The 25,242-nt window shown below is 37.6% G+C and overlaps 1 protein-coding gene across 1 annotated transcript in view; it reads left to right on the forward strand.

Annotated features, from left to right (window-relative positions):
- The window catches only part of LOC129446172 (NLR family CARD domain-containing protein 3), a 93,283-nt gene extending 68,648 nt beyond the window's left edge, over positions 1-24,635 (forward strand). Inside the window, exons 8-10 of the mRNA XM_073871531.1 lie at positions 5,865-5,892; positions 18,699-18,872; positions 24,476-24,635. Of these exons, the coding sequence (XP_073727632.1) occupies positions 5,865-5,892; positions 18,699-18,872; positions 24,476-24,635 (362 nt within the window). The remainder of the gene's footprint in view (positions 1-5,864; positions 5,893-18,698; positions 18,873-24,475) is intronic.
- Positions 24,636-25,242: the final 607 nt, after the last annotated feature.

The following is a 25,242-nucleotide window of genomic DNA, read 5'->3' on the forward strand; positions in this document are numbered from 1 at the left end:
GCGCTTAATGAAACCTTTTCGTCACCCGGTGCTCTTCGCAACGCGAGGACCCAGAGAATGCCCTTTAACATTATGCTTTTATATCTTTAACATGGGTTAGATGGTAGGCTGTCCCTCCGCCATTAAAGTTGATATCGCCGCTATTTCTGCTCATCACTCACTTATCTACGGCAGATCAGTTGGCCAGCATGATTTAATTATTACATTTTAAAGAGGCGCTCGCAGGCTAAACCCCTCGCGCCCTCCCTCTTTTTTCCTGAGACCTGTCCATGGTGCTGAAGCCTTCAGGTCTCCGATTTAGCCTTTGCAGTTTGCGAGTCTGAAGTTTTTATCAATGAAAACTCTGACCCTGCTAGCATTGGCCTCCATGAAGAGAGTAGGAGATTTAAATGCATTCTCTGTTGAAGATTCGTGCCTTTAGTTTGGTCCTGCTGTCTCACTGAAGACCCAGACCAGGCTACGTGCCCAAAGTTCCCACCACTCCCTTCAGAGATAAGGTGGTGAGCTTGCAAGCGTTGCCTTTGGAGCAGGCAAACCCAACCGAGGCTTTGTTGTGCCCCGTACGCGCACTGCGATTCTACGTGGTCCGCACGCAAAGCTTCAGGACCTCAGACCAGCTCTTTGTTTGTTATGGTGGCCAGCAGAAAGGGAAAGCTGTCACTAAGCAGAGGATGTCTCATTGGATAGTTCATACTATCGCCCTAGCTTACAATTTGCAGGGCATTCCTTGCCCTTTAATTTGAGAGCGCATTCCACACGGAGTGTTGCCTCATCTTGGGCTTTAGCTCGTGGTTCCTCGCTAACAGACATCTGTAGAGCTGCTGGTTGGGCGACACCTAATACGTTCATTAGATTTTACAATGTTCGTATCGAGCCTGTATCCTCTCGTGTTCTTTCCTCACCAGGGAGGGCACGGAGAGCAGACTCGCAAGTCGGCTTGCAGCCTCCGACTGAGGCTCCAAATTGAGTTTTCAGTATGGAAGGCTAACAGAGCAAAAATGCGTAATGGTTTGATTTGCTCCCTCCACTGCCTTGACAGCCTTTGTTGCGGAGCATTGGCTGTCAGCCTTTCACTAGTTGTATTCTTACGAACCTACGTGTTTGGCCAGGGCCCCACATTGCGTCCCAACGGGTTCCTTTGTGAGTATTATTCCGTGGGGTTAATCCTACTAGCCCACGTTTCCCTTAGCAGAGCACTGCTTTGCTTACACAGCCACGGCTGTCATTTATTCCTCAACTACGGTTGACTTTCGCCCACCAATAGCCCTTAACGGGGCGGTGGCTTCCGCAGCGTTCCTATACCGCTCTGGTAGGGCGCTTCCCAGTCGCTGGCACTACTGTGGGGTTAAAGGAACATCTAGTGCCCGGCCTTCTGCCTTAAAACCTAATTCTCCTTATCCTTAAGTGGAACCGGAGGGCTTTACGCAGACACTGGAAGAGGTCAGCCCCTAGTGGCGTTTTGGTAGGGATTCCCAATTCGTCGGTCACGACGTGACGTCGTAGTGACCGACTGAAAGGGAACGTCTCGGTTACGGATGTAACCCTCGTTCCCTGAAGGAGGGAACGGAGACGTCACGTCCCGTCGCCACAGGTGCTGCCACCTGCTGTTTAGGCCGGTCACCTTCCGGCTTTCTCAGCGAACGGAAGCTGATTTCCTTGTTTGCACGTGTGCCTTATATACGCACCTGGCGGGGCGGCGCCAGCATTATGCAAATATCTCAATGCCAAGTTCATTGGCGTTTTTTGTAGTATTCGAAGCAGATTGGTCTCTCTAAGCGAGTTCCCAATTCGTCGGTCACGACGTGACGTCTCCGTTCCCTCCTTCAGGGAACGAGGGTTACATCCGTAACCGAGACGTTTCCTGGTAAATAGGGAATACGTTGCTATTTTTATTGTACTTACCTTAAAAAAAAGATAACCACATTAAATCAGCTGGACTTTTGTTATTAAAAGCAAGTATAGGCTACTAAAATGAAAGTGATGCGCTGTTATATTTATTTGCCGATGTGGCTCGTAGACATCGACCGTATACAACATTCAGTAGTCAATATGAAATAATTCACACAAAAAAAACATAATTTCCCCATAGACTTGACTAAGTCATACATACCACGTAATATTACAGTAAGTACCCTGTTGTTATAAAATACTTAGAGTATAGATAATTTATAATTCTTCATATTCTTACCCCCTTATTACCCCAAACTTAAAATTGTATTCCCTTATACCTACAAGTACGTACTGTAGAGGTACCCTGTTGTTACAAATAGGTATGCTGTAAATTCGGTTTAATTACGCGGTACTTTGCGGGTCATAAAATAAAGTGTTACCGAAATTACTAAGCAAACGCTTCATGCATGACTTTGTAAGCCTACTTGACAATTTAAAGACAAAGCTAAAATCGGAAATTAGTTTATTCAAAGGAAACTTATTTCACACTGAGTAGGATTTTTATTATACATAATATCTATTACTGCTGGGTATGATTTGATTGCTGTTTTTATTAAGAAATGTGATCAGCATGTTTGTCTTCATTTAAGAATAATAATCAAAACATCTGTTACACAAAAACAAGTCGCACAAGTACAGAAAAAATATATTTGTTTTATTATATATTTTTAAATAACATCGCTAAAAGATTTAATCTAATCTTTTTTATTACGTGTTGAATTTGAAAAGCTCATCATTGTGCATCTTACGCAGATTGTGCTCATATAATCTAGAATACAGGACTGCGTCAGACTTTCCGTATCACCTCCACTTAAAAAGATGTGATCTAATCCTGTTAACATGAAATAAGCCTGCTCCCGAGCAGGTTTAATCTTGAAATGTGAATTTGCTTAAATTGCCCTCAAGAAATTATCAGAGAGAGACGCTAGGTCTGGAAGTGTGTGTTATCAGGAGATTAGGATTTCTGATGAAAGCGTTAAGACCTTGTTGGTGGCTTGATCTAAGGTCACAGCGTGAAAACTGATTACGACCCAGACGAAAAGATCTCCATTTGACATCCGGCCAGATGTTACACTCAACACGGCGGACCCAGTACCACGATCAAAATGACTTAATATAAAATATTCCTTTAATTTACAGTGGTCTGTCATGGACCCAGTACCCCATATGAAAGACACCCCTGCAAACAAGCCTACAATGGGCCTTTATGGGCATAGCCTTAGGGCCCCATGCAGGTTTGCTCACTGGTGAAACCAGTGGGCAGCCCTCTGGCAGTGTCAGAAGTTTTGAGATGCTGTCCTGGGGTGTGACTATGAAGTAAACCTCAAACGAATCTTGTGCAAGTATGTTTTTTATGTTATAAGTCCGTAATAAGTTTTTGTTGTACAGTGACAGCTGAGATCAAACAGTATGACATGCTTTTTAGCTGAGATCATGTTCATACAGTGACGAGCAGCAAATATCGCAAATGACTATTTAATATCACATAGTGTGCAGCTGGTTTGACTTTACTAAGTGGTTTAAATGTCGTACAAAATGGTGAATGGCGTCGGTCACATATAATTTTTTGTGTTATGATCAGGCGCGGAGCTATGGGTGGGCCTGGGCCCGCCCAGATTGACAGCTGGCCCGCCCAATCAGAAATGTAAAAAATACTACTCTGTATAGTTAGACATGTATACTACTTTATGTGGTGTAATTTATCTATTGCATGTTATGTTAAAAACAGTAAAATTATAAGTAAGCCTGATAACTATTTAAAAACTATTAAAGCAGTTGAATGTTGCGTTATAATGAAATATTCCCGAGCAGCTTTCAGCCATGATCACTTTGAGAACTTTTTTTTGCAAGCAAGTAGAAAACGTATTTTGAATAACAACACGTTATAAATATGTGCTGCGCGCTTTCCTCTCAATAACATAAACACACAACAAATATGACAGCGGGGTAAAAAATAGAAAGAAAACATCTGATCATAGTGATGTTGTTTGATATAGCGATATAGCAGCACTATAAGTCATGCCACGTTTATTGCTACACTTTATACAATATAGCCTATTGCTTTTAAGCAACAAATAGCCTATCATAACAACCTATAAGCCTACTGTGTAATTGAGACATTAATTTAAGAAATGCATTAAAAGCAGAAAGACGTGTAGGCTGCGGAATTATAGTGGGTTCACTTCAATCCACACCACAGACGTTCTTGGTTTGCTTCTTATTTATTAAATCGAGGCAATTGTTTGATCAAACATTGATTAATATTAAGATACAATTTATTCAAAACGAAATTCACTTTAAAGAAAGTCTTTCTACAAAACAAACCTAGCAAAATCGCTTGCCCGACGTCCATTACGGGCTATGGCGAATTCCTGTCGGGCTAAAAAAAATGATGCGCCTTGGCCGTCGGGCGGAGGAAAAAATATTGTAATGTGTTTGCATTCTCTCAGATTTAGTTAGGTAATTATGTTGTATGTAATTCGGCGTCATCTTGTTAGCCATTACTATCCTCACTAACAAGTGAAACTGTCAGGAAATGAAGTGAAAGCATTAAATCCATTATTCCTTTCGTTCACGTCTGATATGCGCGCTCCTCGTCTCCGCTCTTCACGAGGCTTGCTCTTGTGCTCATCAAAAAGTATATTAAATGTTTATTTATTTGTCATTTCGTTTAACCCCAGAGTCTAACATTATTCTAGCAATTCCCTTTTCTTTCTTTATTTAGTAAGTTAACTTAAATATGTGAGAACGAAAATATATTTTAAGTGATTTGCATGAAGAGAATATGATGTTAGAAGCTTCATTTTAAGCATTTAGTAGCCGTATTTATTTAAACACTTTAATAGGTTATTTAAAAAAGGATAAGGTTTTTTTGGGTTCATTTATATTTCCTGTCACTGTGTGCAGGTTCTTTTTTGTAGGCTATGAGAGCCCAATATTTTTTTTACCAAAAAGGCTTAATAAATGTCACGTTGCATTACAATTTAAAGTATCAATAATGTCAAAAATGTGACGTGCAGTTCGGGTGTGTGTGTATGCTGTTAGTGTTCTGAAGTTTTGACAAATTTTATAGACTTGTTATAGTTTCTTATTCAAAAGTGACACCCATAGATTCAGGCCCACCCGGACTTAATCCATGCCCACCCATATGTCACGTTCTGCATCCGCCACTGGTTATGATTGGTCAGGTCATATGTCAATCAAACTTCTGCAAAGGGTCAATTACACCATGCCACCTCCCATTAAAGGGCTGGTACCCCTGGTTGAGAAACACTGGTGTAATGCTGCTTTCACACCAGCCATGGTAGAGGCGTCAAGCGCGAGTAATTTCAATGTTAAGTCACTGTAAGGACGCATTTACGCCAGCTGGAGGTCTCGCGTCGCGAATAATGCATTTAGCGCGGTGCTGTAGAAGTGATTTTGTCTCATTCATCGGATTGGGCATTGCTGCGGGAAACGCACAAATTAAAAAAATCATGTGCAAATGAAGCGAGTAAACTCAAAATGTTTAAGTACCAACTACGCGTGAATAGCACGTTTTTGCTGCCTTTACCGCGTCTGGTGTGAACCAAGATTCAACAAAGACTATCTGTTGATTTAGATTCATGACACCAACAGTCAAGATCTGATCATTTCTTTCTGTAAAAAAACTTTTAACAAGCACACATTTGATGTAAATACACCATTATTATAATACTGTGGTAATTTTAATAGCAAACTCATGTATATTAAAATATTGCAGTTATTATTGAAAAATTACAACAATTAATATTCTTTTTTCTGTAGGCTGCCTTTCTGCTGTTTTAGAGAAGGTTGTGCTGCTTTGTCTTCAGCTCTGAGATCAAACCCATCACTGAGAGAACTGAATCTGAAGTATAAAAATCCAGAAGATTCCGGACTGAATCTACAGAGAGCTCCACAATGTAAACTGGAGATACTAGAGTGAGTTATTAATTTACTGATTCTTCTGCTGTAGTGTTTTACTGTGGTATTTATGTAAATTCTATGTGTTAGCTGTACATGTATTGTGTTTTTTCTTGGATTAACAGCTGTTAAAGCTTCACATAGAGTTCTCAGTCAGGGCATGCTGCATTTTCATTTTTAACCACAGATTTACATTTGAAAAAAATGTGGGATGCCCCACTTAGTTTGATCATTACAATACTGTAGCCTACCAAGCCATGCGCTCAATTTCCACACATATATATTAATTTCACCTTACAACTTAATAGTCTTAAACAGTGGTCAGCAACAAGTGGCCCGCAGGTCAAAAGTGAATTGTCAGTGCCAGTGCCCAAAGCCAGATTATTTTTATAGAGGCTGGTTCTGATTAGATCTGTCATGGAAATCAGGCAGGAGCAAGAGACAAGAGCACGCAGAAAACTAAGTGCATGGAAAAGCGCCCTTGTAATCGCCCCTCTGCTCAGCTCATACAAATGCAGTCACGCAAGCAAAGGCTGGGATAAGTTCTCGCTCAACTCTCTGTGCTCTCTCAGTTGATCAACACTGCTCCGTTCATTTTGGGGCTGGACAATGACTGGTGTCTTCGCACCTGTGATTAGTTGTTTGATTTAATCAGTGACACGCATAATCTTAGGCTATGTTTACATGAATGCGTTTATCCTTTAAAACGCGTTACTTTTGATTTGATTTGATTTGTTTATTTGCACATTTAAAACATAACTTTAATAAATCCATAAAAGGAAACAACAGAAAAAAAGCAAAAAAAAAATACTGTGGGGGAGAGAGTGAGAAGACCCTAAGGTCTTATAAAACCACCTCCCCGAAATCTCATTAAATGAAACATACAGTATTGTTCAAAATAATAGCAGTACAATGTGACTAACCAGAATAATCAAGGTTTTTAGTATATTTTTTATTGCTACGTGGCAAACAAGTTACCAGTAGGTTCAGTAGATTCTCAGAAAACAAATGAGACCCAGCATTCATGATATGCACGCTCTTAAGGCTGTGCAATTGGGCAATTAGTTGAATTAGTTGAAAGGGGTGTGTTCAAAAAAATAGCAGTGTGGCATTCAATCACTGAGGTCATCAATTTTGTGAAGAAACAGGTGTGAATAAGGTGGCCCCTATTTAAGGATGAAGCCAACACTTGTTGAACATGCATTTGAAAGCTGAGGAAAATGGGTCGTTCAAGACATTGTTCAGAAGAACAGCGTACTTTGATTAAAAAGTTGATTGGAGAGGGGAAAACCTATAAAGAGGTGCAAAAAATGATAGGCTGTTCAGCTAAAATGATCTCCAATGCCTTAAAATGGAGAGCAAAACCAGAGAGACGTGGAAGAAAACGGAAGACAACCATCAAAATGGATAGAAGAATAACCAGAATTGCAAAGGCTCAGCCAATGATCACCTCCAGGATGATCAAAGACAGTCTGGAGTTACCTGTAAGTACTGTGACAGTTAGAATAGAGGTCTGCGCGGGACACAATTTTCAGTCCCGCTCCCGCCCGCACCCGCAATGTTCAGTCCCACTCCCGCCCGCTCCCGCAAAGATTTTTAATTTTTAGTCCCGCTCCCGCCCGCATCTGTGATATTTTGTCCCGCTCCCGCCCGCAAATGCCCGCAGGCAGGATGTATGGGTGTTTACTTTCGGTCTCAGGAAAGGTCTTAAAAAAACGTGCGCGCACATATAATTCCTTACCAATACATGGTAACAGGCCCAGATGGCTAATCGGACAAGGAGAATTCCTGATGGGCCGGTCTGTATTTTGGCAACGAGGCCGGTTGTTGTCATGCCACCAGGTTGAAGGTTGCTGTCGTGTAGGCTGCCTGCAGTCACAGCAGCCCCACCACTTTATGCCCAAATTGATTGTGTCCTGAGTCCCGACCACTTATTGGAAGAATTTTTGCATTCGAGTCCATTAACTTAACATCTAAAGTGAATGGAAAACGCAGGGCGCACTGAATTTCTTCTTCTTTTCAAAGCGTTCGCCTGTAAATACGGGTTTTGTTTCAGACGCGTCTATATTTGAGTGCGCTTGCCGCGCATCAAGATTTAAAATAAACTTCGAAACTTGATGCGAACGGTCTCTAAAAAGAAAATGATATACAAATCGTAATTTTTTAAGTCATAGATGTAACAATGAATTGTCTGTGAATCGTCATAAATCTTCTATTGCAAGAGTATCAAAAATCTATTTGGTGCAAAACTCATCAGTTAATTGGAAAATAAAGTAAGTTTTTGGACACAAAGTATGCGTATCTTACGACGTTATTTACTTATATACATGAATAACATGATTTAATTACTAATAAAAAAATTAAAAGATTTGATAAAGCTTTGATCAATCTTGCTTATGTATTATAGGGGTTTGCAAACTTTTTCAACCCAACAGGTAATCTCAAGACCCACCATTTAAAAAAATAGAAACAAACACATTTATTTCCTTTCAGTAGTTTTTGAATAAGTTTAATTGAATAAAATTTTAAAAAGTTCTGAATTTATATATAAATTTCATAGTGTGGCCAATTAAAATACACTTGGCGAATAGAGCAATAAAATACAGCGTCTTTTAAAAATAAGCTGCTGTCAGAGCAAGTGTAATTGCAGCATTTACACGCTCCTCTGCTCTGATCTCTTTTTCCAAATTGTTCTTTAAAGTCAGAATGTAAAAATAACATGGACACTTAACTTACGTTCTTACAAAGATGTGTTGGATTTAGGGATATGCAGGTGAGGATTTTTTTCACCTTCTAAATGTATTAAACACACCGCATATTTTAAACGAAAATATATTTGGCAAAGACGTTTAAAATCCTACCCAGTAGGCTACATTTGATATTTATCGTTAGATTATTAAATATTTCCATTTCTTAATAAAATAAATTTGTTAAATGTTTGTTCATTATTCATTATATATATCAGGGGCGGAGTAGGACCAAAAAATCTACCGGGAAATTTCGTATACCACCGGCCCTCCGTGGAAAAAAAAGGTCTTGTATTTGTAATAAAACGGTAATACAAATCGCAATCAATCTGCAAAAAAAAAAAAAAAAACATTTTCATAATAATAATAAAATCATCAAATCATGGATAATTTCCCTAAATGAGTAACTTTACAAAATGATACCTGTTTAAAAGACGGAGATGCGCACCTGTCAATCAGCTATTACATAACAGAGCGAGACCAGAGATGAACGTGCTCATAAATTGGAGTAATATGGAATACTCTCTTTACATCTTTGAAAAACTGTAAGAATATAATTTTTGTCATATAAAGTTTTGAGAGATAATAATGTTTTTTTCCACTGTGATTGCTCATTTATTTTAACGCGTTTACCTCGCGCATTTACCTCAGAGTTTATTTCAGTTATTTTGCTGTTTTTCCGGTAATAATAATACAATTTACATGCCAATCCTACCTCCTTGTCTTTTATTCATTTCATTGTGCTGTTATATTAAGTTATGTGGATATTTATTGCCATATAAGACGTTAATTGCCGTTATATACTCTCGACTAATATTCAAATCATATGCGGAATAATGTGTGCATCTTTGAATAACTGTAAGAATACAGTTAATCCTGAAAAATAATTTTTGTCAAAGTTTTGAGAAATAATAATGTTGTGAGGATATTGTCATATTGCAGTTGAATACTCTCGTTTATAATATGAATTATATTCACATCAAGCCGCCAGACGGGGTTGCTATAACTCGCAATGTATAACTATTATCAGAGCGACCCTTGCAGCCTCAAAATCAACACCAATAAAATAGTAGGCTTACAATGACAAACTCACTTATATTAAACAGTTTGTTTTATTAATAAAACGAATTCAACGGATGCTATCTGCGTTATAACGAATAAATGAAAGACATAATTTTCCATTACTACGTATGCTTAGTATTTTTTTTTTTTTTTTAAACAGAACAACAATAAATTAGTAAAATGACTCGCTTATATTAAACAGAACGTTTAACAAAAACTAATAGACAGAAAACATTTACCCGTCTTTTAACATAAATAAATCTAAAGATTTGTAATATTAACTAATATTTAATTTGCGGGAGTGCAGCGTATTATCCCTCCCGCCCGCACCGCAAGTGGATCTCTATCATCCCGCCCGCTCCCGCAATGACCATTCAAAATTTGTCCCGCGCCGCACTGTTTTGCATCGGGACCCGCGGGTCCTGCGGGACTCCCGCGGGAGTGCAGGCCTCTAGTTAGAAGACGTCTGTGTGAAGCTAAGAGAAGAGGTTACAATTTGCCAAAGAACACATCAACTGGCCTAAAGAGAAATGGAGGAATATTTTGTGGACTGATGAGAGTAAAATTGTTCTTTTTGGGTCCAAGGGCCACAGGCAGTTTGTGAGACGACCCCCAAACTCTGAATTCAAGCCACAGTAAGACAGTAAAGCATGGAGATGCAAGCATCATGATATGGGCATGTTTCTCCTACTATGGTGTTGGGCCTATTTATCGCATACCAGGGATCATGGATCAGTTTGCATATGTTAAAATACTTGAAGAGGTCATGTTGCCCTATGCTGAAGAGGACATGCCCTTGAAATGGTTGTTTCAACAAGACAATGCCCCAAAACACCCTAGTAAACGGGCAAAGTCTTGGTGCAAACCAACAAAATTAATGTTATGGAGTGGCCAGCCCAATCTCCAGACCTTAATCCAATTGAGAACTTGTGGGGTGATATCAAAAATGCTGTTTCTGAAGCAAAACCAAGAAATGTGAATGAATTGTGGAATGTTGTTAAAGAATCATGGAGTGGAATAACAGCTGAGAGGTGCCACAAGTTGGCTGACTCCATGCCACACAGATGTCAAGCAGTTTTAAAAAACTGTGGTCATACAACTAAATATTAGTTTAGTGATTCACAGGATTGCTAAATCCCAGAAAAAAAAATGTTTGTACAAAATAGTTTTGAGTTTTTACAGTCAAAGGTAGACACTGCTATTTTTTTGAACACACCCCTTTCAACTAATTGCCCAATTGCACAGCCTTAAGAGCGTGCATATCATGAATGCTGGGTCTTGTTTGTTTTCTGAGAATCTACTGAACCTACTGGTAACTTGTTTGCCACGTAGCAATAAAAAATATACTAAAAACCTTGATTATTCTGGTTAGTCACATTGTACTGCTATTATTTTGAACAATACTGTAATATTACATGATCAAACAAGACAATACAATCAAAACATAAATCATTTTAATATAACAAATTTACAAAATAAACTTATTTGTTTATTAACATTTTTTTCAATTCTCTTTTAAAAGAGGTTAGAGTGATTTTAGTCTTTAATGCAGAATCTAAATGATTCCAGAGGGAAGGCCCTCTGTATTTTAGTGTAGATTGATTAGCTAGTTCTACAAAAAGGAAGATAAAAATCTTTGCAGCGCCTTGTAGAATAGGCATGAACATCCGAAGAATACATGAAAAAGTTTTTAAAAGCTCTGGGCATAATTTTATCATATCCACATACTTATACATAAAGATGTTTATGCAATAGATGTTAACATTAAATATTGTCAAGATATTATATTTTATGAAAAGCGGAGCAGATGATGACAATCTATTTGAGTTACTCATTATTCTTAGGAAATTCTTTTGTACTAATAAAATCTTATTTAAATATGTTTGGCATGTTGCACCCCAAACAATATTACACTACAAAATATGAGGATAAATTAAGCCGTAGTATAGTGTTTTCATACATGAAATATCAATTAAAGATGATCAATATACAAACAGATTTCATTATTTTTCTGCAAACATATTGAATATGATATTTCCAGGTTAGTTTTTGATCAACAATAACACCTAGAAATTTTATTTGATTCACTTGGCTAATTTTTAAACCATCAATTGATACCTCTATATCTTGATAATCTCCTTTGTTTTTTGTACTAAAAATCATAAAATTAGTTTTTTTGTATATTAAGAGAGAGTTGATTAACTTTAAACCATTTAGAAATATTTTGTAATTCTTCATTTGCTTCTCTTATCAATGTATCAATGTTAGAATGAGATAATAGAAGACATGTATCATCTGCAAACATAAGTGGCATAACATTTTTACAGACAACTCCTAAGTCATTGATATAAATTAGGAATAATAGAGGTCCCAAAATGGACCCCTGCGGTACCCCACATTAAAGTTTTCCTCTACTTGAGCTGAGATTATTAACATAAACAAATTGCTCTCTCTCTTCCAAATAGTTTTGTACCCAAGTTAAAACTGTATTTTTAATACTATAATTTTCTAATTTTGCTAAAAGAATATTATGATTTACTGTGTCGAATGCTTTCGACAAGTCTAAAAATATACCAATAGAATTATTTTTCTCATGCAGATTTTTTGTAATTTTGTCAACAAACTGCAAAAGAGCCATTTCTGTAGACATATTCTCTCTGAAACCATACTGGTGATCATATAAGATCAAATTTTCTATAAAGTGTTTTAATATCCTTTTATAAACTAATTTTTCAAGTATTTAAAAAAAAGTGAAACAGGTCGATAATTATTGAATAAATGTGAGTTTCCAGACTTAAACAAAGGAATTACTTTAGCTAATTTAAGATCTCTTGGTACAACACCTGTTTTGAGTGACAAAGAGAGAACATAAGTTACAGGCTCAATAATAGAGGAAACTACTTTCTTTATGAGACTAGCTCTAATTTCATCATGCCCTGGAGCTGTATCTTTCATCTTTAATATAATTTCAAGCACTTCATTAGGAGTTGGAGGATCAAATTCATTTAAGCAAGGAATAGACAAATCTGTGAAGTAAATTTTCCTGTATTCACAATGTTTTCTGCCAGTGAAGGACCAACATTCACAAAAAAAATCATTGAAACCGTTTGCTATATCGATGGGATTTTGATAATTCTCGATACCATCGGATAACTGAACTGGAATTTCTTGAGTTGTTTGTTTTTTATTCAATAATTCATTTATAATATTCCAGGGGCCATATTCACAAAGAACTCCATCTTACCACTAGGAGCACTCCCAAATCGCACCAAAAGATTTTAGCTAGGAGTTTTCTCTTAAAAGTTATTCACAACGCCTTTCAGACCTACTTTTAGTAAGGAAAAATGATAACTCCTAAACTAAGGCTGCGTCCGAAACCGCATACTGTATAGTAGGTACTGAATTAGATGAAGTACCTACTTACTTGGCATTAAAACAGTAGGTACTGTATAGTATGAATCCCGGTAGTATGAATGAGATTCGGACGTACTACATCCGCCATGTTGCTACATCACGTGACATACGTCGTCATCACGTCATGTCATTTCAGCGCGAAAACAACCGCATGCCTCGTCTTCTTCGTTGGATAACTCCTCTCCCGGGGCATCATGGGATAGTGAAGCGTCCATCGTATGCACACTGCAAAATCTAACCGGAAGTAGTAGGTCATCCGGGTACTTTTTGCATACTGTTTTTCGAATACTATGTATTCGGACATACTACTCGCCTCGCCTACTGCTTTTCGCGTACTATATAGTATGTAGTAGGCGGTTTCGGACGCAGCACAAGAGTGAGTCTCCGTTGCTACGGATGACGTCAATTCTCATGCACGAGCTGACTTGCAATGACCACGGCGATTGGCTGCCAGATGACAAGGCTGCCATGCGGAACACAACACAGACGCACCAAATCAGGGAACCACATCGAAACATGTCCGTGTCCTACACAAAACAATAATAGCAATGCCATCGAAATGCACATACAAAAGAAAAGTCGTGAATGAAATTAAATTAAATCAAGGTAGCTAATACCCAAATGAAAACCGCCAATTGCCTAATAATAAAAAATGACATTGCATTAACACTTGCTTGATTAATTTACATCCTATTATTACATATTAGCATAAAAAAACTACTTAAAGCAAGGAAATGTTGCCCATATTGAAGAAGCCTAATGTAATAAATAAATGACGGTGGATTATGAACTCGCCAAAAGCCCATAGACGCTGGATCGTACATGATATATACCCGACCCGCTCCCTGGCCCGCATTTTTTTTAAAGTAGTAATTGTTTAAAATAGTTTACTGGCATTTTTATTTCAAAGACCCGACCGACCGCGACCCGAATATCATAAAAAATATTTTTGGGTGACTCGTAATCGCAGGCACACGCTCATTTCGGATCAACCCGCGCATGGGGAGAGGATTTGTTTGCAGATCAATGCCGCTTATGTCGCGGACTCGGACGACTGCGAGAGGCGGTGGTATGCATTACAATCGCAGTCAAGGGTTGAGATTGCAGCCTTTAAACGGGCAAGCATGGCGTTGGTGTACTATATTAAATATATAATATCATAATATCATTATTGTTTCATGTAATTCTAAAAACTTCCTGCTTGTCATGACTGTAATGAATTGTAAAAAACAAATGTCATAAACAATATGCTTACATTAAAGTGTGCGTTTAAGTCTAGGCAAAGCTTTTGAGTTGGTGAAACTGTCCGTGTTAAGGAGGATCAGACAGCACCTAAGCCTTTAGGATTCTTTGTGAATAGGTCTTAGTGAGTTAGGAGTCTTGACTTCTTTTAAGCTGTCCCAGACTTAGGTGCTACTTTTAGGGCTAAAATGCTTCGTGAATTACTTTTAGTGAAAAAAATTAGGAGTCCTACAGTTAGGAGTGACACGCCCATTATTTTTAGGAGTTGCTCCTAAATTTGCCAGTTAGGAGCTACTTTTAGCCTTAAAATTCTTTGTGAATACGGCCCCAGGGCCCGTATGTATAAAACATCTCAGAAATGCTCTTAAGAATAGTCTTAAGCTATGACTTAAGTGTCAAAAAATTCTTAGTAAGGAGTAGGACCAGTCTGAGAATAGAAGACGTTTATAAAGAAGCTGAAAGCAACTTTCAGTAAAGTGTAAGACTCATTCTTAAGTGCTGACTTAAGTGCCGCAAACTGAGAACTACAATGATTTCAACACAAAATGGCCGCCCTTAACCTCTGAATCAGCCAATAGAAAGCCGGCAATGTTAAACAGTCACAGCAGCATGTGACACCATACATTCATGAATCATGAAGACATTCAAATTATATTAGTATTTAAATATTTTAATTTTAATTTGCTTAAAGAAATGTTAAACAATATGACAAATAAGTACATGCATTTATTTTACACGATTTTGAACAATTTTGATTAAGATTCAACATGTTAATGAAATAGACAAACGTAATACTATTTTAAAAAAAATGAAGATGATGAATAATATCATTTTGATTTTACTCACAAGCTGATTATAAAAAAGACTAAAGTTTGCAAACACTTAGATAAAAAAAATACTTTGATGATCAAGCCTGAACAAAATGATCAAGTTAAGTTGGACTTCTCCACTTAAACAAAGTTTTAATTTTTGCCATCTTTGTCGCTTTCTTTGGCTTGCTCACTGCTAACATTGCTAACATCATGTTTTGGGTCAGGGTTTTATACTCTATTAATATCACTTTACATAATGATGTCACTGCAACCTTGTATATACTTCGCAATTTTTGAGGTTGATAATGCTATTGTAGATTTTATTTACATTTTTATGGTATTTTATTTACCTATCATAAACTTTAAAATGTAAAAGCGTCTCTACTTAAAAACTTACTTCAATTGGTAACACCTAATATTTAAACATTTTAAACTTTATTTCACTTAAACTGAAAGATTTAAGTTGAAAAAACATGACATTTTTAGGCATTATCAATAATTTGATTCAACTTTAACTTTTTACAGTGTATTTTATTCAAATTTATATACCATTTAAGTATATACAATTGCTCTCTTAATAATCCCATAAAAATTCTTGGTACTGTGCTAGCACTTAAATATGTTTTTTTTTACTAATATACATCTTATACTGTAATTATATTTTGTAATATAATATACATTGTATAAAAACCTTATACTCTTTATATTTCATGTTATATTAATTTCTATCTACTGTCTATATACTACTACTAACATGTATATATTGTACATTTTCTGCTCTGCAACAATGCAACAATATTTTTTTTCAAAAGTACTATAGAAATACATTTGAATTAAAGTAATTCTAACACATTCTTTGTTGTAAAGTGCATGATCTTCCGCCTCTCTGCTGCCCTCTTGTTACTCTTAACTAGGTTAAGAGACCTCTCCAGCTCTCTTAAATAATTTAGGAGCTGAGACCTAGTCTTAACACTTAGGATGCTTTATAAATCAAATGTATTCTTAAGTCTAGGAATAAGAGTAAAATGACGTCATTCTTAGAATTTTGACACAGTTAAGACTAAAATTTTACTCTGAGCGGCTTTATACATACGGGCCCTGGTCTTTTTTATGTTTTCACATGAATTTTCCAACTTTACAGAAAAGTTTTTTTTCTTAGCCTCTTTTAAAACTTTGCTGAATTTGTTTTTATATTTTTATAATACGCAATATTTAAAGGTGTGGGACTAATGAGAGATTTTTTTATACAACTTATTTTTATTAATAGAAGATTTTCTTAATGCAGGTGTAAACCATGGCTTAGATATATCCCTGTTTTTACTTCTGCTTTGTACCAATGAAAAACGTTTATTAAACAAAGATGAAAATATATTTATAAATGTCTGATACGCTTTTTTGGCATCCTGATGTCCGAAGACATGATTCCATGATATCTCAGCAGTTACGGGATTGGTCATGTTTCATGCGTTTATGGTCGTGTATAGTGTGGATGAAAATTCTTTTTAAAATGCCAGTATAAACGAGGATCGTTTTCTTTTTAAAAATGCCGTTTTAAAACGCAAATGCTCTAATGTAAACAGGGCCTTAAATTCCCCAATCCGTGTCCAGTCAATCTAGGTCAGTGTTCTTCAATTCCAACCATAGAGAGCCAGTACCCTGCAGAGTTTAGCTCCAAGTTTAATTAAACACACCCACCTGTGATTAGTGATCATGAAGACATTGATTAGCTTGCTCAAGTGTGTTTAATTAAGGTTGGAGCTAAACTCTGCAGGGCACCGGCTCTCTAGGGTTGGGAGTGAAGAACACTGATCTGGGTAAAGAAGACACGTTTTAATCAGCCCAGCGTGACGTCGTAGTGACCGACTGAAAGGGAACAGTAGGTAAATTGCTTTAAAATTTTTATGGAGGTCGTCAAAGAAAAACACAGACATGGCCGATTCGGATGGTATTAAAAACACAGAGGACCTCTGAGAAGCACAGTTTTATCAGTGGTCCCCCTGTAAACTATTCCCGTCCGATGAGGGCTTTAAGGCCGGGATACACTGCACGATAATTGGCTGTCCCAGACGAAAGATTGCCATCGTGAAACTATCGTCGCGATTTCTGTGATCGTGGCTTTCCATCGGTGGTCCTATGTCGTACAGTGAGAAAGGTTCAAAAACGGCCGTTTTCCCGGTCTTGCGTCCAAAGATAGCCTACGATAGTTTTCTGGCAGTGTCAGAAATTCGGCATGATCACCGCACAGTGTGTTTGCTGCTACGACCTGCGCGCCGGTATTTGTTTACCACGAGCGCATGCTGGTGACGTTGCGCAACGTGTGACGCAGCCGCCGAAGCTTCCGTGTCATCATCGTACAGTCTACACGCCTCTCGTACCCGAGTTTAAACGATACATGTCGCACAGTGTGATAAGGTAATGATCTTATAAGAGGACAAAAATCGTGCAGTGTATTCCGGGCTTAAGACACATTTACAAGTTCACAATTTAGGTTTGATTTAGTTTTGTTTTCTAAAGAATCCATATTTTGGTGGGACATTGCCACGGATGGTACATATATTATACATAAATAGTGTAAGCACTAAAGCGCAACATTCAAAAAACCTAATGAAGAAAAATAAATTGCTGAGATGAGGGGGACATGAGGGGGACATAAAAAAGAGATTGTAACCTTGGTGAGGTTTGAGACTTCTGTCTCTGCACAGTGGGGTTGTTGCTTTGATGTGAATTCTTTGAGGAACATTTCAGATGTTTATTAAACAGGACTTAAATGTTTTTGGTTTCCTCTGGATTTAGCCATTTTGATGCTGTTTACAGCTACATTTTGTCAGGATTTGGCACCTCCCTACAATTACCATGAATTTACCAGAATGACTTTATCAGTAAATATAAAAATGTTCCTTCTTTTTACCAGTAAGATATCATTCACACATCAGTACCAAAATATCAGTCAACTTGTGAGAAAGCAGAAGTAACCTATAAAAGGTCACACGGCAAGCTCAGTGTTGTATTTGTTAACAATGGTGGGTTATGATTTCATATCCACGGTCCGTATTTTGTTGTGTTCACTTCTGTGGCAAACGCTGACAATTGCTCATGACCAAACAACATTGCGTTAGGTGATTTCAAACGGAACTGAACTGGGGAAGGGTCACAAACGTGCATCTTAAACAGCAGTAGGCTACTGTTTACACATTAGATTTCATAGAGGTGTGCTAAGGATATTGGCAATTCAGGAAATAGATGGTAAGCTTTTTTTAAACAACTTTGGTGAAGAGATGGAAATGTCTGTAAGCAGTGATGTGCGGGGGTAAGCGCGTCATGTATCAAAATGTTATGAGTGGCCGGAAGCTGTCAGCACGGTAATCTCTGTTCACACATAGCGCTTGCCAGTAAATTACAGGTAATATTACAACCTCTTTTATTTGCAGCACTGATTTACCAGAAAGGTTCTGTTCACACATGATCTGTTAACTGCATTTTACCAGTAAAGACTGTATGTGTAAAAGGTACTATTGTTTTATCAGATTTAATTTTCTTCTTTTTGCAGTCTGTCTGACTGCAGAATTGGAGCTGAAGGTTGTGCTGCTTTGGCTTCAGCTCTAAAATCAAACCCATCACACCTGAGAGAACTGAATCTGAGCAGAAATAACCTAAAAGATTCAGGAGTGAAGCTGCTCTCTGATCTACTGAAGGATCCACACTGTAAAATAGAGAAACTAAAGTGAGTTATTAATTTGCTGATTAAATATATTTTTAATTACAAGTGATTGTTACATAAATGTTTTGCTCTTACATCTTCTGTAGTGTTTTACTCCTGTATTTATGCATTCTGTGTGGTAACTGTACTTGTGTTCTATTGTTGTTGAGCTTACTGCTTGTGTTGTTGTTTTTTTTTCAATTCCTTACACACATTTTTATAACATTCAAACTTTACACACAAATCCAAGAATTGCACACCCAAAATGCCTCACATCTCTTGCAAAATGAAGCAGTGCATTCAAGATATTACCAACACATTTATCTTACGTTGCAATCTTCTTTCCCACTGAGCAAGGCATCTTACAAAGACATAATTTCCACGTCCCATGAAGAGCCAGAATGAAAGTTTTTATGACGTTTTTTATGACCTGTTCTGAACATCCAATATTGATGTCAAGGGGACCCCCACGCAAAGTAAAACTATTTAAAATGTGGCCATTTTAGACATCAGATGTATATATATATATATATATAATCTTTATATATAAATAAATGTAAAAAAAATATTGCTTATAGATAATTCCCAAATATACAAGTTCCGCCTTAACTGTCTGCGTCTGCAATCTTTTTAAAACCTAAAATATTCAGCAGGCAATTTTCAGTCCATTAAAATTTGCGTCCAAAAATTCGGTCGTACAGATTTCAAAATTTAACATCCGGGAACTGCAGGAAAAGCATTAGAGTACCGAGCATAATATTCATCTGTTGTTAGTCGATCTCACCAGCAGGCAGTGCAAGCACCTCTTTACCAAGTCTTTGAGTTTTGTAATACGTCCCCTCAGTTTATAAGCCATACTCAGAGTATTAAACTGTTCAATTTACAAGTCGTGTGCGCGGATTAATAAACAGAGGCGCAACCTTGTCAACAGGCAAGGCAGGCAACTGCTTGGAGCCCTGAGCCACTAGGGGGCCCCTGAGTTTGTTTCTCGGATGGCCAGCTACACCTGTTAGATGAACATAGATACTCAACACAACTGCATATAAAAATTCAAATTGGATGGAATGTTGATTGACATTGGCTTAGCCCAGTCAAAATCCAACCAAGGTGGATATCTTGCCAATTTCAAAAATGAACATAGCGAATGGGTGACATTGTATCGTTCAGTAGTGCTGTCGCAGTTGATCCATACGGATTACGACCCATGGTTCGGCTCGCATGTGATTCCCAGATTAATATGCAAATTTAAATAGCAAAACTTTATCATTTGCACGTGTTCCAAAGGCTTGCAAGTGTTAACCCTCAAGTGAATTAAAACAATTTAACCACAAAAAGGCACTAAAGTAAGCAGCTTTCTGTACGCACATGTGGTTTAATGTGTCCGGTCCAGCTCCAGTCAGATGTGATTAATTATCCCTATATGCCCTTAAATGATCAGAACTCTTGATGTGTAAACTTTAGAGTGTTGCGTCACTGTGTCTCATAGTGTAATCGATTAAAACACATTTGGTGAATAGAGCAATGAAAAACAACTTAACGTTTTTATGTGGGATGACTTTATACTGCGCCGTTTGGAATTCGCCCTCCGTCTATATGTGTGCGCGGGAGGGGCGTCGTTGGCCCCCTTTTACTGGGGCACGTGCCCCAGTGTAAATCTTTTGTGCCCCGGTGTAAATCTCAAGTTTAAATTTTTGCAGTTAACTAGTACAATCCTTTACAACTATGCAATGTAGTTACCCAATTTACATTTGTAAAAGCGACAAAGCACTTGCATTGACGCGTGCACGCACGTATCCATGTCTGCACGCGTCTTTGCGTTCATACGCGCACAAACGCATTCAAAAGGTGATGCCACGCAAGTGAGTTAGCTTATGAAAACATGACGAGACTAATGTAAGTTTCTAAATAATAATGCTAATCTTATTTTGACTCGATCATTATTGGCTTCTGTAGATGTACAATGTTTTGTGCAAAACAGGGAAAGGGAATCAGAAAGGAGAGATGATGAGTTTAAGGGAGGTAAGCCAACTACATCCTCACCCTGTCAGTTCTCAAACATTAGAGGAAAAATCTCAGGAAAACCTCTTGTAAAGTCTATAGGATTGCATTGTTCCTGAGAAAATCAACAGATGTATGTGTTATATTGTTCTGTTTTTTGCAGATATGAAATTAATATTTAGTTTACTAAAATTTAACTCTAGGACACTACATAAACAGTTAGCAGTAACTATGACTGAGATTATTTAGTATAGCAGTCATAAAATGACTGGTTTCTTAAAATATTCTTGTAAAAATAAGTTATTAATCATTGCTATCATTGTATAATGTAGAAATATTTCTCTGCTGTCATTATTTCCAAACATGTTATGCCATTTATGCCTCCAAAGATGTTAATAATATTAGGGATGATGAATATTACACTTGTATATATGTATCTTTCACAGTTACTGTTGCACTGTAGAATAGTGGGTTAAGCAAAGGACATTGTATAGAAGTGTTGCACACTGCTTGCACACATAAGGCTTTCAAAAAAAGTCAGCAAAAAATGGGAGGCCTGTGACCCAGTAGAGCTTTATGTCTAGCAACGCCCCTGGTGCGCGCGTTTAAGTGTTTTTTAGTAAACTCAATAGTGATTAAATAGTGTTAAACATTTATTTATGTTAGATATTTAGAGCTTGCTATTTTTTAGTTTTTTGCTTACAATTGTTCCTTTGTAGACTTAAGTTTGGGTTTACTGAATTTTTTTTTACTCTGAACTTGTCGGGTTTTACAGTGTGCCTTGTTGATCCCTGCTTGGTGTGCTGCCCCCAGGAACTCCAGGGTAAAGGTGGTGCAGTGGACATTCCAGGATGAGTCCATAGCTGTCTGTTTGTTCTAGTTTTCAGATTTGTTCTGTCACGTGTGGGGAAGGACAGAACCCAATTGTAGACAGCTTTTAAAGGTGCTCTAAGCGAATTCACGCGTTTTAGACCATAAAACATTTTTTGTTACATACAGCAAACATCTCCTCGCTATCTGCTTGCTGTCTGTCCGCTGATCAAACTGTAAAAAACACAATCTCTGTAGACAGCCCAGGCTCCACAAACTGCAATAAAAACAAAGTGGCCAAACCTACCACCAGAAACTATAACAAAGTGTTCCAACCAATAAACGACAAGAAGAATTTAGGTGTGGGGGTTGGGCGCGTTCATGAAAGCACGGAAGGGAGGGGGAGGAGTTAGCTACGCTCTGTTTGTTTGAAAACAATTCAAACATCAACAACGAGTAACGTCACACAGATTTGCCTTTAACAAAATACTTGATTAAATAACAGAAAATACCCTCAAGGGGGGGTACCCTCAACATAACATATGACACTTCTTAGCCTGACTACGTCAGACTTCGTACTTCCGCTAAATTTCATTACGCTTCTGTACTCAGTGTGAGATACCTCCCATTCAAACCGTTTTCCTCCGGCATCGAGACGACCGACAAATCAACGAACAGAGGGCGGGCTGAGAGCCGTGACGTAGACGCTAAGCGCCGAATCACGGTTGTAGTTTGTAGTGGACATGGAGACACAGAAAGCTATTTGCTCTGTTGTGGAGAACCGGCACTTGCCAACTTAAACCCGAAGAAAAGTGTTTGTTAAACATTTTGAATGGAGATTATGTTGTTGCCTTACTCCCGACAAGTTTTTGGAAAAGTTTAATTTATCAACTTTACCGATCGTCAGCGAGAAACTGTGTGCAGCACAGCTTGACGTGCACAACGATCAAGAAATCATGGAAGGGAATTATATTGTTCACAGTTAAAGGTGGAGGACGCGTGGGCAAGCATTCTTTGGTGACATTCCTGATTAACCAGAAAATAAGGTAGGAAGATTTAATTTACATATGGTTATGGTTGTCTGGTGGAAGAGTTTGAGAGGAGAGAGGGGCGTTCCTCCCGTTAGACGTGAGTGGAAAGACACCGTAAGGATAGTGTTCAACTAGCTCTGGCCCGATTTACTTTACATAATCTGCAAAAGTCGTTCATAGCCATGTTAACTCTGGTATTTCGCTCGATGGGTTTGTTTTCACATCATAAGTGTATTTAACAGCAGAGACTCGATGCGGCTGAGCCGGCGCATAACGCACATCATATCCAAATGTTATGTGTGATTGGCTCACGTTTAGACCAATAATTTTAAACTTCAGACAAGCCCCTCCCACGAGAAGGAAAACGATTGTCAATGATGCCCAGCCAGACTCTGTCTATGAAGCGAAGCAAAATAGCAGAGGATGGTATTACCAGGCTAGACACTTCTGCCCTACAAAGGCAAAAGGCAGTAACTTCGTTTTTGGTCAAAAATTACTTATTGTTATTTTTGAGACATTCAAAACCTCCTTTATTATTTGCATTAGTATCATGAGTCAATTTTATGTTTTTTTTTCGAGAAAATAAAAATAAAGAAGAAATTAACTGACAACTGAAACTCAGTATAAGTCTAAATTTTAAAGTCATTTTCCTCAGTTTCACACTCTAGCGAGTTAAGGTCTTTTGCCTTTGTAGGGCAGACTTAATGGGGCAGGACAAGACAATTACACACAATGGCATCAAAAGATGCACAACGATCCAGCACAAGACAGCAGACACAATGCCATTAAATATGGGAGATTTAAACAAGGGAACAAAAACACGCAGGTGAAGACCATTAACTAATAATGAATAATTAACATGGGAACAAGAGGGCGGGGTCAAGACTAGAGACGAAGAGCACGAGTCAGGACCCTGTCACTAGAAACAAGACTAAACATACATGCCCAACAGGATCCTGCAATCTCTGTATTAAAAAAACTTATTAACTTTAAATTTACTACAAGTGCTACCTAAATACATTTTATTTCATATTCATGGCATCTCAAAATAGCACAGATAAGTTAGATGTTCTTATGATTATTGTAAGAAGTACTAAAGAAGAAGTTAAAGTACAAAACATACAAAATTAGTATGTGAAAATGGAGCACTTTAAGTACATTATGGAACTATACTTTATTTTCATCTGGGTTCATGAGACGATGTTGATTTATAGTGTGTGACCTGGGGCCTCATTTATAAAATGTTGCGTAGAAACCATCCTACATTTGATCTTACTATCATTAATCAAAAATGCATACGTGTGATTCATAGAACGAATGTACGCACAGAAACGTGCGTACCCCTTTCTTTCAGATGTGAAATTGATCAATCACAAATAATCTTGAACTTGTGCGCAGCTGAGCAGTTTAAGATCTCTGCCTTTAAATGCTGGCTAATTAATTTCATTGACATATAAAAGAGTGCTTGTCAATTTTTAAACCATTTTAAAGCTGCACATGGCGCTAAGCACTTTTCCATGTCAAAGACAGTTTTTATAAATATGGACTTTGCCATAGATTTTTGCATACGCACACATTATAATCAAATCTGTGCATACCCACCTTTTATAAATGAGGCCCTTGGAGTTTAAATATGCGTTAACGTTTTTTGGAAAGTCAAATGTTTTTTATCTTGTTGATGTGATGTGTGTGAATAATCCTTTACTTACATCATTGTACTTGTTTTGTTTTTATCTCAGTTTTAGTGTTGTAGTTTAACGTGCTGTTATCTTGTTATTTCTCTTTCAGTCTAAGTGGCTGTAATCTGACAGAGAAAAGTTGTTTTGCATTGGCTTCAGTTCTCAGCCCAAACTCCTCAAGTCTGACAGAACTGAACCTGAGTGAAAATAACCTGCAGGATTCAAGATGGAAGCGGTTTATATTAGCTACTGAAGTAACATTGGAGTAAGAAAAGCATTAAACCAGTAAAATTAAATGTGTGTGTTTGTATCATGCAAAATTTCTTTATAAAGGTTCATCAGAATCATCTTCAGAATCATCTTCATATAATGTTGTTCATCATAGTGTAAGAGACTCAACAGTGACTGTCAGTCAATGACTCTCTGAGTGCATTTACATGCACAGTCATACCCCGATTATGCTTAATAAGCTGATAACGTGTGGGGTCATGTAAACGCGTAAAACGCGGGGAAAGCCCAAACGGCGTAAGCATAAACTTATCGGCACAGGTAGTTTTTTGCTCATTACCCCGATTTCTCATGCCATGTAAACACCTTAACCGGCTTTTTCATGGTTTTGTCCATGTGTGCATGTCTCCGTGTGTGAAAGATAAACATCAGACAAGGAAGCGCAAAGTAACGCATAAAATTCTCTGCTTGACTAAAGCAGTTGGCAGAGAAACTGAGAAAATAAAAACTGATGTTATATTTACAGGTTCTGGAGACAAAAAAAGAGATAAAACAGTATAGCTTAAGACAGATATGCCGTCGGCTTTTTGATAGACTATTATGACTATTATATAATAGACATATTTCCAAGTCCCATGTAAATGCAGT

The sequence above is a fragment of the Misgurnus anguillicaudatus genome, chromosome 2, assembly GCF_027580225.2.
Source record: "Misgurnus anguillicaudatus chromosome 2, ASM2758022v2, whole genome shotgun sequence".
Lineage (NCBI taxonomy): Eukaryota > Metazoa > Chordata > Actinopteri > Cypriniformes > Cobitidae > Misgurnus > Misgurnus anguillicaudatus.